The sequence below is a fragment of the Rana temporaria genome, unplaced genomic scaffold (assembly GCF_905171775.1).
Source record: "Rana temporaria unplaced genomic scaffold, aRanTem1.1, whole genome shotgun sequence".
Lineage (NCBI taxonomy): Eukaryota > Metazoa > Chordata > Amphibia > Anura > Ranidae > Rana > Rana temporaria.
This window is the reverse complement of record NW_024404500.1, coordinates 87,534-104,192: the sequence shown is the minus strand read 5'-3', so window position 1 is coordinate 104,192 and position 16,659 is coordinate 87,534. Positions and strand designations below refer to the sequence as shown.

The 16,659-nt window shown below is 45.6% G+C and overlaps 1 protein-coding gene across 1 annotated transcript; it reads right to left on the bottom strand.

The window, feature by feature from the left end:
* Positions 1-14,893: 14,893 nt before the first annotated feature.
* LOC120922013 (glycosyltransferase family 92 protein F13G3.3-like) lies at positions 14,894-16,189 on the bottom strand. The gene has a single exon (XM_040334546.1). It carries the CDS (start codon positions 16,184-16,186, stop codon positions 14,909-14,911), a length of 1,278 nt encoding a protein of 425 aa, XP_040190480.1. The 5' UTR covers positions 16,187-16,189; the 3' UTR covers positions 14,894-14,908.
* Between the last annotated feature and the right edge of the window lie 470 nt (positions 16,190-16,659).

The window sequence follows — 16,659 nt, the reverse complement described above, 5'->3', positions numbered from 1 at the left end:
CTTGCTTATCCATAAGTCTCCAGCTAACCCCCTTGCTGTCTCATCATCGTCCACCTGGAAGTCTGCCACCTGCTGGAGACTTATGGATATGCTTTTTTTTTACTGTTTGCACGTGAGTGAGTGCAATATTAATTGTTTTTGCATTGATTTTTTTTTTATATTAGAGGTAGCGTTGATTTTCCCCAAAAAAGCTCTGACATAGCAGTAGTGCAGTGCTTGTATGATGTCTCCAAAAGTGTCAGTACGGGTTTACCATATATGCTGTTATTGGATCTCCAGAAGTGCTGGTTGGGGTACTCCAGGGGTGATACAATGCTGTCTCCAGAGGTGATGTAGGTGTTCTCTATATATGCTTTTATAGGGACTTCAGAAGTTCTGGTAGTAGGGGCCAAGAGGTGCTATAATATGGTCTACAGAGGTGCTGATATGGGGTCTTCAGAGGTGCTATAATGAGGTAACTAGAGGTGTCATAATGGGGTCAGTAGAGGTTTTCATGTAGGATATCCAGAGGTGTCATAATGGGCTCACCTATAGGATCCCCATAGGTGCTGTAATGGGGCCTCGAAAAATGCTTATATAGGTACTCCAGAGGTGCCATAATGGGGTGTCCAGAGGTGCTGATATGAGGTCTCCAGAGCTGCCATAATGGGGTCTTCAGGGGTGCTAATATAGGGTCTCCAGAAGTGCAATAATGGGGTCACCAGAAATCCTGATAAAGGGTCTCCATAGGTGCTGTAATGGGGTCTCTAGAATTTCTGATATAGGTTCCAGAGGTGCCATAATGGGGTCATAGAGGTGCTGATATAGGTTTTGCAGAGGTGCCATAATGGGTTCACCAGATGTCCTGATATAGGGTCTCCATAGGTGTTGTAATTGGGTCTCCGGAAGTGCTGATACAGGGTCTCCAGAAGTGCCACAATTGGGTCATTATAAGTCTTCATATAGGGTTTCCATAAATGTTGTAGTAGGATCTCCAAAAGTGCTCTAATGGGGTCACTAGAAGTGCTGATATAGGGTCTCCAGAGGTGCAATAATAAGGTCACTAGAGGTGATGACATTGAATCTCCAGAGGTGCCATAATGGTGTCACCAGAAGTCTTGATATAGGGTCTCCACAGGTGCTGTAATGGGATCTCTAGTGGTGCTGATATAGGGTCTCCAGAGGTGCCATAATGGTGTCACCAGCAGTCTTGATATAGGGTCTGTAATGGGGTCTCCAGAGGTTCTGATATAGGGTCTCCAGAGATGCCATCATGAGGTCAAAAATGTCCTCATATAGTGTCTCCAGGGGTGTCATAATGTGGTCACTATAGGTCCTGATTTAGGGTCTCCAGATGTGCCATAATGGTATTACCAGAAGTCCTTATCTAGGGCCTGTAATAGGGTCTCCAGAGATGTAGATATAGGGTCTCCAGAGGTACCATAATGGTGTCACCAGCAGTCATGATATTGGGTCTGTAATGGGGTCTCCAGAGGTGCCATAATGAGGTAAAAGAGGTGCTGCTATAGGTTCTCTAGAGTTGACCTAACCACCAGAAGTCCTGATATAGGGTCTCCAGAGATGCCATAAGGGGGTCACCAGATGTCCTGATATAGGGTCTCCAGGGGTGCCAAAATGGAGGCAAAGAGGGACTGAAACAGGCTCTCCAGGGGTGCATAATGGTGTTTCCAGAGGTGCCAGTATGAGGTCTCCAGAGGTGTCATAATAGCGTCTCCAGAGGTGCTGATATAGGGTCTCCAGAAGTCCTGATATAGGGTCTCCTGAGGAGCCATAATGGGGTCACCAGAAGTTCTGATATATGGTTTTCAGAGATGCTGGCTTGGACCCTCTACAGGTGGCTTCATGCGATGTACCGAGGTATCATAAAAGATTATATGTAGTGTGATTGGGCTTCTATAAGTCACCCGAGTAGCTCGGACATAGCAGTAGTGCAGTGTTTGTACCCTGATAATTAATGTTTTAATGACTTCCTTCTTTTCTCCTTCTGCAGGTTCTCCATCGTTGGGAACGTTTATTGAACATAAGATGTAAAATGTCTAATAAAGTGTACTTATACCCTCTTATGTCTACATTATTCTTTATGACGAGTTCTGGTCATGGCCCTTAGACAGCGCAGGAGTTCTGGTCATGGCCCTTAGACAGCGCAGTAGTTCTGGTCATGGGACGCCATCACAGCTGGAGCGTTGTATATAAATTCCCAGCAGTTTGGTGGGAATCCAACCCGGGTCTCTGTGCTTCAATTCCAGAAACCACCCACAGCCAATAGGCTGGAGCCTCTAACAAATGCCCTTCTGCTCCCTCAGTACCATATTTGCCACCCTGTGCTTCCTGTTTTCATGGGTTGTCCCGATGTGGGCGGGGTTATATCCAATAAGTAAAAGACCCATAAAATATTTTTTATCTCTCCTCAGTGTAACTTGTTACAATGTGTCTTCAATGAGTAAAGAGATTGTCCAATCAGAGTGCAGGAAAGAGGCTAATCCCTCACTGTGATACTTAGTGGGTGCTCAGTCAGACCCCCCCCCCCCATTCTGGACCTCATTTGTTTGGCCCTCACTCCTTGTTAAGCTGCACACTTAGGTCATGCTAAAGTGGCCCCTCAACCCTTATTATAAGATGACAGAAGTGAGGGGCCACATCCACATGCTGCCAGTATTATTGCTTCGTCTCTGTCTGCAGCTCTTGTAAGCATTTCCTAGAGATCTCGTCCTCATCAAGGGAACAGACTGCTGTCTACATGGTCACTCCTACCTCGGATCCCTCTGGGTCCATGGGACCCCATCAGCACTTTAAGAGGGGCCAGAGCCGTCTTTAATACGGGGCAAATCCCCTGGTCACTGTTTTGGGGTCAAAAACAACTGCCCCTGGAGCCCATGCTGCCCCACAATGCCACTAACACTGGGGCAGCTGTAGTTCACAGGGTGCAGGGGAGGTGGAGGGGCTGGGAGCGCTGCTGACTCTCAGGCCCCGCCCCAATGTATGGTCAGGAGAAGATCGAGGCTCAGGGTGCAGGGGAGGTGGAGGGGCTGGGAGCGCTGCTGACTCTCAGGCCCCGCCCCAATGTATGGTAAGGAGAAGATCGAGGCTGCCGGTGCCGCTAAGTAAGGGAGTCCAAAGAGAGCAGCAGTGCTGAGATCCCCGGAGCAGATCAGAAGGGAAGCGAGTTGGCTGGCAGGTAGCTCCTTCGGCTTCTCCCCAGTGCAATGTGCAATTAAACTGGCTGTATGAATTGTTTGACATGGCTGCATTGATGGGCACGGATGAGGTGGCACTTATGGGCACTAATGAGGTGGTATGGATTGACACAGGCTGCACTGGTGGGCACTGATGAGGTGGCAATGATGTACACTGATAGGCTGAACCGGTGGGCACTGATGAGCATTGAGCAATGATGATGTGGCACTGATAGGCTGCACTAATGGACACTAATGAGATGGCACTGAGATACACTGATAGGCTGCACTGATGAGGTGGCACTGATAGGCTGCACTGGTGGGCACTGATGAGGTGGCACTGATGGGCACTGATAGGCTGCACTGGTGGGCACTAAGAAGGCTGCATTGACGGGCACTGATAGGCTGCACTGATGGGTACTGATGAGGTGGCAATTATGGGCACTAATGAGGTGGCACGGATGGGCACTGATAGGCTGCACTTATAGGCACTGATAGGCTGCATTTATGGGCACTGATGAGGGGGCACTGATGGACACAGGCTGCACTGGTGGGCACTAATGAGGTGGCACTGATAGGCTGCACTTATGGGCACTGATGGACACTGATAGACTGAACTTGTGGGCACGGATTATGTGGCACTGATAGATTGCATTAATGGACACTGATGAGGTGGCATTGATGGACACTAATAGGCTGCACTGATGGGCACTGATGAGGTGGCACTGATGGACACTAGCCTGCTCATATACTACTCTACCCTGTCCATGTACAACACTAGCCTGTCCATATATTGCCCTAGCCTACCCCTATACAGCCCTATGCCAGTGGCATATCATCCACGGGTTCAACGTGTTCACTGCATACAGGCCCTGAGGGGTGGGGGGCCCACTGTGCTGGCACACACTGCACCCATGGATGCCCTAGGGTGCGTGCCATGATGGGGAAGCGGTAACATGGTGGTATGTCATATCCTTTTGCATATAGACGAGGGGCCAGATTCACAAAGAGATCCGCCGTCATATCTCTGAGATCCGACGGTCGGAGCTATGCGACTGATTCATAAGAGTCAGTTCTGCATAGATCTCCCTTAGATCCGACTGGTGTAAGTGACTTACACCGTCGTATCTTAGGCTGTAATCTCCCGCCGGCCGCTAGGTGTCGTCGCTTTTTTTTACACGTTGCATATGCAAATGAGGAGAACCGCCGATTCAGAAACTAACGCCCGCCCGTCGCTTTTTTTTACGCCGTTTGCGTTCGGCTTTTTCCGGCGGATAGTTACCCCTGCTATATGAGGGGTAGCTAATGTTAAGTATGGCCGTCGTTCCCGCGCCGAGTTTCAAATTTTTACGTCGTTTGCGTAAGTCGGTCTGGAATACGGATGGCCACAATTGACGTTGCCGCCGAAAACAATGACGTCCTAGCGACGTCATTTGGAGCATTCGCACTGGGAAATTTAGCCGGCGGCGCATGCGCAGTTAAATCGGCGCGGGAACGCGCCTGATTTAAATTGTACACTCCCCCTAGCCGCGGAATTTTAATTCCGCCGGGGGAGTTACGATCCGCCGGTGCAAGTTTCGAGGTAAGTGCTTTGTGTATACTGCACTAGCCTCTCAAAATTGCACCGGCGGATTGTAAATCACATAGGCCTGGATTCAAGAAGCAATTGCGCCTGTGTAACCATAGTTACGCAGCGCAATTGCTTACTTGCCCCAGCGTAACGAATGCTCCTGATTCAGGAACCTCGTTACGCCGACTGCAGCCTAAGATATGCGCAGCATAAGGCTCTTATGCCCGCATATCTTAGGCTGCATTCTTGCGATGGCCGCTAGGTGGCGTTCCCGTTGTGCTCAGCGTATAGTATGCAAATTGCATACTAACACCGATTCACAACGTTGCGCGAGCCATGCGTACGCAGTTTACGTCGTTTCCCTACGGCGGTTTTCGCGTAAGGCTGCTCCTGCTATTAGCAGGGGCAGCCAATGTTACGTATACCCGTCGTTCCCGCGTCGCAAAATTTCAAATTTACGTAGTTTGCGTAAGTGATTCGTGAATGGCGCTGGACGCCATTCACGTTCACTTTGAAGCAAATGACGTCCTTGCGACGTCATTTGCCGCAATGCACGTCGGGAAAGTTTCCCGACGGAACATGGGCTCTACGATCGGCGCGGGAACGCGCCTAATTTAAATGATTCCCGCCCCCTACGGGGATCATTTAAATTGCGCGCGCTTATGCCGGGCATTTTGCCGGTGCGCCCACGCAATTTACGGAGCTACTGCTCCGTGAATCAAGGGCAGCGCAGTAAATTTGCGCCTCCGTAAAAAAAGCGCAAATGTACCTGAATCTACCCCAATGTCTAGGGCCGGCCCTGGCTGTCTACAGAGAGCACAAAGAACAGGCTCAGCAATTTATGAAGGAGAGACCAGTCACTACCTGCTCAAGCCAATGGATCCCTCTGAATAGAAAACTCCATTCATTACATGAAGAAATAAATCATCCATCAATACTTATCCCCAAATCTAAACTTGTTACTAAAAGGGCAAAATGTAAAAAAAAATAACAAATTCAAGGGCTAACGTACGCCTGGAAGGTTACAGCTAGGACAGAAAACTGAATGCAGCTCATCAATTTATAGAGGAGAATCACGGAATAAATCAATGTGCCCTTCACTCCCATCTCCTTCAAAGGTTTATTAAAGCCAACTGCAAGGACTAACGTGTGTGTGCAAAGTGACAGGCTGGAGGCTAAAGCTATGACAGAGAGCGGCATTAGGTACTGTAATGGGGGTCTCCAAAGGGGCCATAATGGAATGACCAGAAGTCCTGATATAGAGTCCCCATAGGCATTGTAATGGGGTTTCCAGTATAATAGAAGGACAGAGGGGGGATTGGGGTATAATAGAGGGACAGAGGGGGGATTGGGGTATAATAGAAGGACAGAGGGAGGATTGAGGTATAATAGAAGGACAGAGGGAGGATTGGGGTATAATAGAAGGACAGAGGGGGGATTGGGGTAAAATAGGAGGACAGAGGGGGGATTGGGGTATAATAGAAGGACAGAGGGAGGATTGGGGTATAATAGAAGGACAGAGGGGGGATTGGGGTATAATAGAAGGACAGAGGGGGGATTGGGGTATAATAGAAGGACAGAGGGGGGATTGGGGTATAATAGAAGGACGGAGGGGGGATTGGGGTATAATAGAAGGACAGAGGGAGGATTGAGGTATAATAGAAGGACAGAGGGGGGATTGGGGTATAATAGAAGGACAGAGGGGGGATTGGGGTATAATAGGAGGACAGAGGGGGGATTGGGGTATAATAGAAGGACAGAGGGGGGATTGGGGTATAATAGAAGGACAGAGGGGGGATTGGGGTATAATAGAAGGACAGAGGGAGGATTGGGGTATAATAGAAGGACAGAGGGGGGATTGGGGTATAATAGAAGGACAGAGGGGGGATTGGGGTATAATAGAAGGACAGAGGGAGGATTGGGGTATAATAGAAGGACAGAGAGGGGATTGGGGTATAATAGAAGGACAGAGGGGGGATTGGGGTATATTAGAAGGACAGAGGGGGGATTGGGGTATAATAGATAACAGAACAAAGCAAAAGAGGTTTTCATTGACTACAGAGTGGGTGGGATGGATGTCTGAGCGACCAACCGCTACAACTCTTTTTTTTTTTTTTCTTTCTTTTTTTTTTTTTTTTTTTTTTTTTTTTTCTTTTTTTCCACGTCAGACATAACCACAGCAAGAGACCTGCTCATGATTTTATTCATAATTCCGTCTCTATTTCAGGTATAGCATCATTTGTGGTAGTTTATTTATTATTTTTTTTTTTTTTTTTTTTTTTTTTAAACATATCTTCTTTCAGCCCTTTAACAATTTAAGCGGGCTAGAGCGTTCCTCATATATACGAGATCAAACATGCTATCATTACGTGATAACGTGGCACATCACCCCATCCCAGTCCCTTCCCACCCCTCCCTCCCCCCCACTACCCTCCCCACCCCTCCCAGACCATCTCCCGACTCCACCTAGTATTTTTATTTCCTATATTGCTGCATTCTTATTCCTCTCTCATATTTTCTGCGTATTTCCGAGACTTTTTAAAATCAATCCATGTTTCCCAGATTTCCTTATTTCCTGCCTTGTTCTTTTCGCCACCGTATTTTACTTTCTCCCTCCTATAAGTACCCTCTACAGAGTCGATCCACTCCCATATTTGCGGGCTTACCGGGTTTCTCCATTTTAGGGGTATCAATCGTTTCGCAGAGTTCAACAAATGCGGAATTAGTGATCCCCTATAATCGTTCACTGGCGTTTCTCCCCCATGAAAGAGGACTATCCAAGGATTATTTTCTAATTCTTTTTTAGTTATCTCTTTTATCAAATCCAAGACTTTTCCCCAGAACGTTTTAATTTTTTCGCAGTCCCACCACAGGTGGGCCATCGTTCCTCTTGCCTCACATCCTCTCCAACATTCCTCTGACTCCCCTACTCCGAATTTGGCCATTTTATCTGGGGTAGTGTACCATCCTGTCAGACACTTGAAGTTCATCTCGGCGGTTTTTACATCAACCGCCGAAGTATGAGTCAAATTAAGGATTCTCCCTATGGTCGTCTTCCCCCTTGGAACTCCTAGGTCTCTCTCCCATTTCTGTATGTAGTTTAGCGTATCCGACTCGTCTATTTTCTGTAAATATTTATATACTTTGGAGATATTTCCTTTTGAGCTTTCGGTACTGCACATCTGTTCCAATGTAGTGTACTCCTCTCGTGACCTCAGTGGGTGTGGGAGGCACTTAACGAATGACACCAACTGAAGGTATCTCCACTCGCCGAGTGCCTCCATTTCAATCCTAATTTCGTGAAGGGTCATAATTTTGCCCTCTAGTGTTATGTCTTTTAACTGTGTTCTATTTTTAATCCACTTACCACCTACCTCTTTAGTCCCAGGTGCAAAATATTCGTTTTCTTTCAAATCTATAAGGGGTGAGTTGAATTTAGTTTTTAATTGTTTGTGTAGTCGATCCCATATCCTTAAAGCGTTATGTGTAATTGCGTGTGTTGACATGTGTAGGGTTCTATAGTGTGGGGGGTTCCAGATTAATCTCCCTAACTGTGCCCTCGCTAGGTTGCATTCAATACTTATCCACCTTTTATCCTGTGACTCTTTAGCCCATTCTATGACCCGTGTGAGGACCGAAGCGTTGTAGTATAATCTAATGTCAGGTACAGCCAGGCCGCCTTTTTTCTTGGTTCGTTTTAGGATTTGGGCAGAGACTCTATGTTTTTTATTGTTCCATATGTATTTCATTAGAAGGGAGTTAATTATTTTGATATATGACGGAGGCAAATAGATTGGGACCATTTGGAATTTATACAAAATTTTGGGGATAAGTACCATTTTTACCACATTTATCCTCCCAAACCACGATATTGGTCTATTGTATATGGTTTTAATTTCTCTTTTAATTTCGTCTAGGAGGGGGATAAAATTTATTCTATATATTTTTTTCAAAGTATTTGCCATTTTTATACCCAAATACTTTATCTCTCTTTGCCAGGAGAAATTAAATTTCTTCCGCAGATATAGTTCTTCATCTTTGTGGATATTAATATTCAAAATCTCCGTTTTTGTTGTATTCATTTTAAAGTTTGAGACCTCGCCATATTGTTTTAAGGTATCTATTAACTTCGGGAGGGTGACTCTTGGGCTACTTATGTAGAATAATAAATCGTCAGCAAAGGCTGACAATTTATGCTCGTCTTCGCCTACTTCTACCCCATAGATTTCTGGGTTTTGTCGGACCATTGCCAGGAGGGGTTCCAATGCTAAGACGAAGAGGAGGGGAGATAGGGGACATCCTTGCCTAGTCCCATTTTTCATCTCAAAAGGGGCGGATAAGGATCCGTTAATTTTGATCCTTGCACACGGGTGGAAATATAGGGTTTTTATTCTCCTTATCATCCCAGGACCTATTCCTATGAATTCTAGGGTTTGTATCAGGAATCCCCAGTCTACCCTGTCGAAAGCTTTCTCAGCATCAACCGACAGGAATAGACCGGGGGTCCCACTTTCTTTGATCTGCTCCAGGAGAAGGAGCGCCCTCACACCATTATCCTTTCCCTCCCTCCCAGGTATAAAACCTACCTGGTCTGGGTGGATAATGGCTGTCATCGCTCCCTTCATTCTTTCCGCTAAGATTTTTGCATACAGTTTCGTATCTGCGTTTAGGAGTGAGATCGGTCGATAGCCCGAACAGGTCGTATTATCCTTTCCCTCTTTTTTGATCACAGTAATCGTTGCTGTTAGAGCCTCTCTACTCATTTCATAGTCAGTTCCAAGGCCATTGAAGTATTGGCAGAGTCTGGGGATTAAGATGGTACTGAACTTTTGTAGGTAGGCAGATGTAAAGCCATCTGGCCCGGGACTTTTCCCCTTAGGAGTGTTTTTTAAGGCCTCCCTTATTTCCTGTTCCGTTATTGAACCTTCCATCTCTTCTACCTCCTCTTCTTCTAATTTTGGGAGATTAGCTAACTGTAGTATTTCCCTACTCTTGTCCATTTTTTCACGTGGGCACCTGATCTTTTGTTGGATATCGTAAAGTTCTTCATAGTAGCTCCGGAATACTTCTGCTATTTTATTTGTCGCATATACTAAGTCACCCTTCCTGTCTCTGATTTTTTCTATAAAATTCCTAGTTTTCTTTTTTCTTACCATTCTGGCCAAATTTTTACTAGGTTTGTTTCCCCAGACGTATCTTTCTCTCTCTGTCCGGTCTATATGTTTCTTAGTTTCTTGTTCCGCCAGAGCTCTATATTCATCCCTTATTATACTCAACTTATGAAATATTTCCCTCTTTTGCCCCTGTGACTTATGTTCCTGTTCTAGCCGATATATCTCCTCCCTTAGTGTTTTTAATTTACTCGTTCTTATTTTGTTTTTCCTTGCCCCTTCTACAATAAAGATTCCCCTTATATACGCTTTATGGGCCTCCCAAAGGGATGCTCTTGAGATACCCTCCTTGTCGTTCTCCTGAAAATAACATTCCAACTCTTTCTGTATCCTCTCCACTACCTCCTCGTCCCCCAGCAGACTCTCATCCAATCTCCATTCTGGTGGAGTGTCTTTTTGTATAGAAGTTTTTATTTTTAAGGTTATAGGGGCGTGGTCTGATAACGTCATGATCTCACACCTTGCTTCTATCACCCTCTCCAGAAGTCTGTGGTCTACGAGGGCATAGTCGATCCTCGAGTACGTCCCATGCACAGGTGAGAAAAACGTGTAGTCGCGGGCCCTCGGATTGAGGATCCGCCATATATCCACCATTTGATTTTGTGTCATTTGTTTTATCAGTATTTTTAATTGCTCACGATTTGTCCCCTGTGCACAGGACGTACTATCGAGGCTTGGGCTCATACAGAAATTGAAATCTCCCATCAAAACTACATGGCCCTCTTCAAATTCTTTTAATTTTCTCATGATTTTACTAATATATTTAACCGAGTTTACATTGGGGGCGTATACATTAGCTAGGGTATAGATCTCTCCTCCCAGTTTTATTTTCAGGAACAGAAATCTCCCCTCCGGATCTGTTTGTCTATCCACCAGTGCGAATCGGATTCTACGGGCGAATCCAATAGCAACCCCCCGGGATCGCGATGAGATTGTATCCCCATAATACCATATCGGGTATTCTGTTGAGTAGAGCTTTATATTGGATTCCAAAGTAATATGGGTCTCTTGAAGATAAGCAATATCTGTTTTATACTGTGTTAATTCACAGAGAATTTTGTGTCTTTTAGTATGGGAATTTAGTCCCTTTACATTATATGAGAGAAACTTGACATCTGTCATATGTCTTTTTTTTTTTTTTTTAAGTGTTTGGAATATTTTCTTGTGAAGTCAGTCAGATGGTCTCTCTGCCAAACCCCCACCCCCCACTCCCCCCTCCCATCCCCCCTCCCTCCTCCCTCCAAATCCCCCCCTCCCCTCCCCCCCCCATTTCCCCCCCCTCCCCCATCCTGGCCCATTCCTGGCCTGAGAGCCGCTATAGGTTGTCTCCTCTCCTTCACCTACGGCTCCTCACTAGTGGTGGTACTCTAGGGCGCTCCATCAGCTCTCCACCCCACCTCCTCCCCCCAATCCAGCCCCTCCAACCTCGGGGCTATAAGAAGGTCACCTAGTCCACCCAGTCCGGCAACTCTGGGGCTGTTAAATCCATTTTATGACAAAATTCATTTAATTCTTCCGGGAACCTAAGTCGTGCTGTTTTACTGCCCTTTATGCCTATGAGGCAAGCCGGGAACCCCCATTGATATTTTATATTATGTGCCCGCATTAAGTCTAAGAGGGGTTTCAAATGTCTTCTTCTTGCCAACGTTTCTTTGGACAAATCGGAGAATATTTGTAGCTCAGTGTCTCTATATCTCAGGGATTTCCCCCTGAGTCTTCCCCAGATTTCTGCTTTATCGACATAATTCCTGAATCGCACGATAACATCCCTTGGGCCGTACCTCTCTATCTGTTGGGGGTTCCCTACTCGGTGAACTCTCTCTATCTTAAGGGGCTTTGATTGTACAGGCCTCTCAAGCAGAGGGTTGAATATTGTGTTCATGATAGTTCTCAGGTCTTCCTCCTTTTCTTCTACTATCGCTCTAATTCTCAGGTTCTGTCGCCTGTTGCGATTCTCCTGGTCCTCTATCCTATATGCCGCCAATCTTTGGCTGTCGCTCAGCGCCCTTACTTGTTTTTTTAGGTAATTTATTTCCTGATCCTGTTCCTCTATTTTTTTCTCAGTCTCTTCCACTCTTTCGCGGAGCCCGCCAAGATCCGTTCTTACTTTATTAATTTCTGTCCTGATAACATTTTCCATCCTCAGCAGCATTGTGTTCATCTCTGCCTTTGTAGGCGGTTGCATGTCTTGGACTTGCTCTTCCAAATTGTGGAGCTCTTGCTCACTTTCTATTGTTATTTCACCTTTAGAGCTTTCCATGCTACTTACTCCTTTTTTGCTTTCGTTCTTCTTTTTATCAATCTTTTTTGCAAGCCCTGGGCTTTTGAGACTCCCTTCCTGCGTCATATATTGCTGTATAGAACTGTTCCCTGAGTTGTTTTTAGTTGGTTTTGAGGTAACACCCCTCGTTGTTGTTCTATTCATCCTGCTATTGCTGGAGGGTCTTATTCTCTTCCCCAGTTTTGCGAATTTTTATTTTTTTATTATTATTTTTTTTTTTTTTTTTTTTTAAGGGGATTTCCTTCCTGCCCTTCTCCTTCCCCTGTCTCCCTCCCCTTCCCTACTACAAGGATATTCTAAGAAGTAACAATGCTACACAGATAGGCGAGTAGGCAGCCGGGCAGCATCAGCACAGCAACCGATACAAATAAATAAGTAATAGGAACACTAAGAAAGAAAATCTGCAAAAACCAGCAGAGCACTGAGAAAGGACAGAGGGGAGCACTCTCCTTGTATATAGGGGGATATTTGGAGGTTTTCTAGGATATTCTGAGAGGTAACAATGCTACACAGATAGGCGAGTAGGCAACCAAGCAGCATCAGCACAGCAACAAATATAAATAAATAATAGGAACACTAAGAAAAAAAAAAAAAAAAAAAAAAAAAACCTGCAGAAAACAACAGAGCACTGAGAAAGGACAGAGGGGGATGCTCTCCTTGTGTATAGGGGGATATTTGGAGGTTTTTAGGAGTTTAGGGGTTTATCTTCCTCCCTCCCTCCCGTTCCTCATATACTGACAGGTCTATTCTCAGTAATGTTCATACAACAAGAGAGGCCACGGGTCCAAGCGACGCTTTCCTACTTTTTTTTTTTTTTCAATGTATCCCCCGTCTTAAGCACCAGAATTTACCAGCATTTCACAGTCTCCTATGGATCCTGCACCAATGGTATGCAGATATTGTATTCTGTGTCCGCTTTTCAAATAGTGCAGATTTCTACTCCTCATGCAACAAAAGAACATCAATACCTGCTTCACCATATGGCCATCTTATCAATTACAGTTCCTTTTTAAATTTCAGGTTCCGTATCTTTCCTGTGTCATATTAACATACAAATCAATTATTTTCCCTCATGGATCTCTGCCACAGGTTGTCAGCATTTGTCTTACTGTTTGACATGTATGCAAACCGGGTCAGCCCAGTCTGGGCTAGATAGCTGGAGGGCAGGGGGGGGGGGGGGTCGGTGCAGCAACCGACCCTGCTCGGCTCTACTGAGCGTCTCACCCGACCCGACTAGACTTGTTTTTCTCGTCCCGCACTCGGCTCCGTCCTCCTCCGTCTTCCTCCGCTGTTCTCTCCCGGAGCAGCGTGTCTGTGGAATCGGACGTCTGTTCGCCTGCTTCCAGATTGCATCAGGGGTCTTTTGGGTCTTGGCGGAGGGTCGCGCTGCGCAGCGCGGGGCTAGCTTCGGGGCTCTGACATCCCCTCAGATTCCTGCATCTTTCGAATCCCCGCCGCACACACGCTGCCTCGCTGCCATAGAGCGCTCCGGCACCTCCCACCCTCACGGCGTCACGTTACGTCCGCAACGCCATCGTCAACCGCTACAACTCTATCCAATAAATGTCCATTCATAACGACCCTTCACATTGCTCACATTCACAAGCTCACCCTTTACAACCCCAATTCCAAGAAAACCCCACCTGTTGCCAATTCACCTGATTAGTTGCAAAAATGTTCCTCCAACTTTTCTTTGTCAGCTTTTTGTTGCCCTCCCCCAACTTTTTTGAGATGTGTTGCTGCCATCAATGTCAAAATGACTATTTTTATCTTAAAATTATACATTTTTGATGTATTTTCTATTGTGAATACAATCTGGGTTCAGGAGATTTGTAAATTCTTGCATTCTGGGCCAGATTCAGGTACATCGGCGCATCTTTGAGCCGGCGTAGCGCATCTCATATGCGATACGCCGACGTAACATTGAGAGGCAAGCTGAGTATTCACAAAGCACTCGCTCCCATATTTACGCCGGCGTAACGTAAATAGGCCGGCATAAGCCCACCTAATTCAAAGTAGGCAGGTAGTGGGCGTGGTGTATTAAAATGAATCGTGACCCCATGTAAATGCATGGCTGTATGAATGGCGCATGCTCAGAATCACGTTGCATATACTCCCTAAGATACGTCGGCTCAATGCTTTCAACGTGAACGTAACCTACGCCCAGCCCCATTCACGTACGACTTACGCAAACGACATAAAATCCAACGGCAGTTCCGACGTCCATACCCTACACGACTTAGACCAGCTATTTGGTGGTTTATCTTTATGCCGGACATACGCCTTACGTAAACGGCGTAGCTTACTGCGACGGGCGCAAGTACGTTCGTGAATCGGTGTATCTAGGTCATTTACATATTAGACGCGTAAATCAACGGAAGCGCCCCTTGCGGCCAGCGTAAATATGCACCCAAGATACGACGGCGTAGGAGACTTACGTCAGTCGTATCTTGCCACAATTCAGGCGTATCTGATTTAGAGAATCAGCGCATAGATACGACGGCGCACATTTGTACTTACGACGGCGCATCAACAGATACGTCGGCGTAAGTCTCTGTGAATCTGGCCCTCTGTTTTTATGTAGACTTTACACAACGCCCCAACATTTCTTGAATTGGGGTTGTAGAACAAGGGTCTTCTGAACAAAAGTTCTTATAAACTCATTGATAAATGTTGAGTTTGGAGTCATGTAGACACAATTCCAGTCTTTACATTACAGGATTTTCAGGGGGAGGGGAGATTGCTGAGGGAAAAGTCTCTGGATCACCTTATCTACATTGGGCACTAAGGTCAGATTGTATCTCATCAACCTATCATCGGGAATGAGGTCCTCGATGGTGTCATCGTTCCTCGTTTTACAGTGGAAGAGAATGGCCGTCTCTTCTCCTATATACGATTTTTGTTTGCGTGTCTCAGCTATGTGAATGGAGGTTTGAAATACGTCTCTGGGATTCACAATCATTTTGGGGGCATTGAAGTTATTCGGCTTGTTAGGGTGTCGGAGACGGTAAGTGAGAATATTGAGCCCGGGAACATGAGGCCACAGGTCAAATACGGAATTGTTGACTGGAATGGGAAAGAGATGACTCTCAAAGCGGAAGACGCTTGTATTTGGGAATTTATTCTGGAGATTCTCCATCAGGGATGACCAGTCCCAGTCCTTGACTGGAAGAATAATTTCATCAATGTCATGGAGGAGAACAAACTTACTTTTGTACATGTTCCTGTATAGACAATCATTTAGGGATGCAGTTTGTCCGAAATATCCGATCTCAGCCTTGAGTCCTTTGGAAAATCGCCATTTTTTCGATGTCTGAAGATGGCGGTCTATTGGCCATGGCACCACCTCTAGAGTTCCTTCATCAATGTAATGACGTAACACCTTATCTACATTCCGGGAACAGTTGGTTGTATAGATTGTGACTCTAGAGGCCCCCAGAATCTTGTACATCTCAATACTCTGGATCATCTGGAGGACATTGTTGTAGTTTCCAAACAAAGTAGAGATACAGACGGTGAAATTGGAGGAGATTGGCTGTGGTGGACGGTTCCTGACCTCAAATAGGATACTCTGACCTGTATTTGTGGAGATAGTTGAAGAGAAAGACATATAAGTGTAATCACACCCAGAAGGTTCTGCACATAGAAGATCTGCTGTTCCATACGGGAACCCAAATCTGTCACCATGAAGATCTATTTGTGCCCTGATGAAGACATTCTGATTGGAGGAACAATGGAAGATACAGTAGAGTTCTTTCACAGACACATGGAGGATGGCGATGACCCGGACTGATTGGCCAAGTCTAGGCTCATAATACGGAGAGATGATAAATGTTCGATTATCCAGAGCTGTGATGGTGTCTGTGGCAATGGGAAGTTCCTGAGATCTTGTCTTCTGATGTCTGATTTCTATATGGTAGGAGTAATAAATGACAGCAACGCCCACAAATACAGACAATGTGCAGAACATGTTTCTGGACGATGTCCTCATTCTGGTCCTATCAGGTGATCACAGCTGCAAGAAGATAAGAAAGAGAAAGTAAGAGCATAAAATCAGAGCTAATACCAGCCCTTTACCCCAAGCATCGTACACAGACAAGATGTCGGGATAGAACCAAAGGTATGACTGTTTATTGAAAGGAAATACAGGTTTTTATACACTTCAAAGGTAGGTCAGTCACCACATGAACAATAAAACCAAATGTTTACCCAAATCATCACACAATGGTTGGATGACGAGGTAGAGTTGACACCAGACTGATACCATAATGTAGAAACCTCCAAAAGTTTGCCAAATTAGCCAACAGCCAGAAACAATAGGTGACTTAATTAACTCAATTAAAAATGGGAATGCACACCTAGGAGGCACACAATGGGAGCGATGTACTTAACAGAAAGACACATTACATATTAATAAACAGATTATAGCAGGAGGCCCTAGTATTAGGTTGATTTGAGCTGATC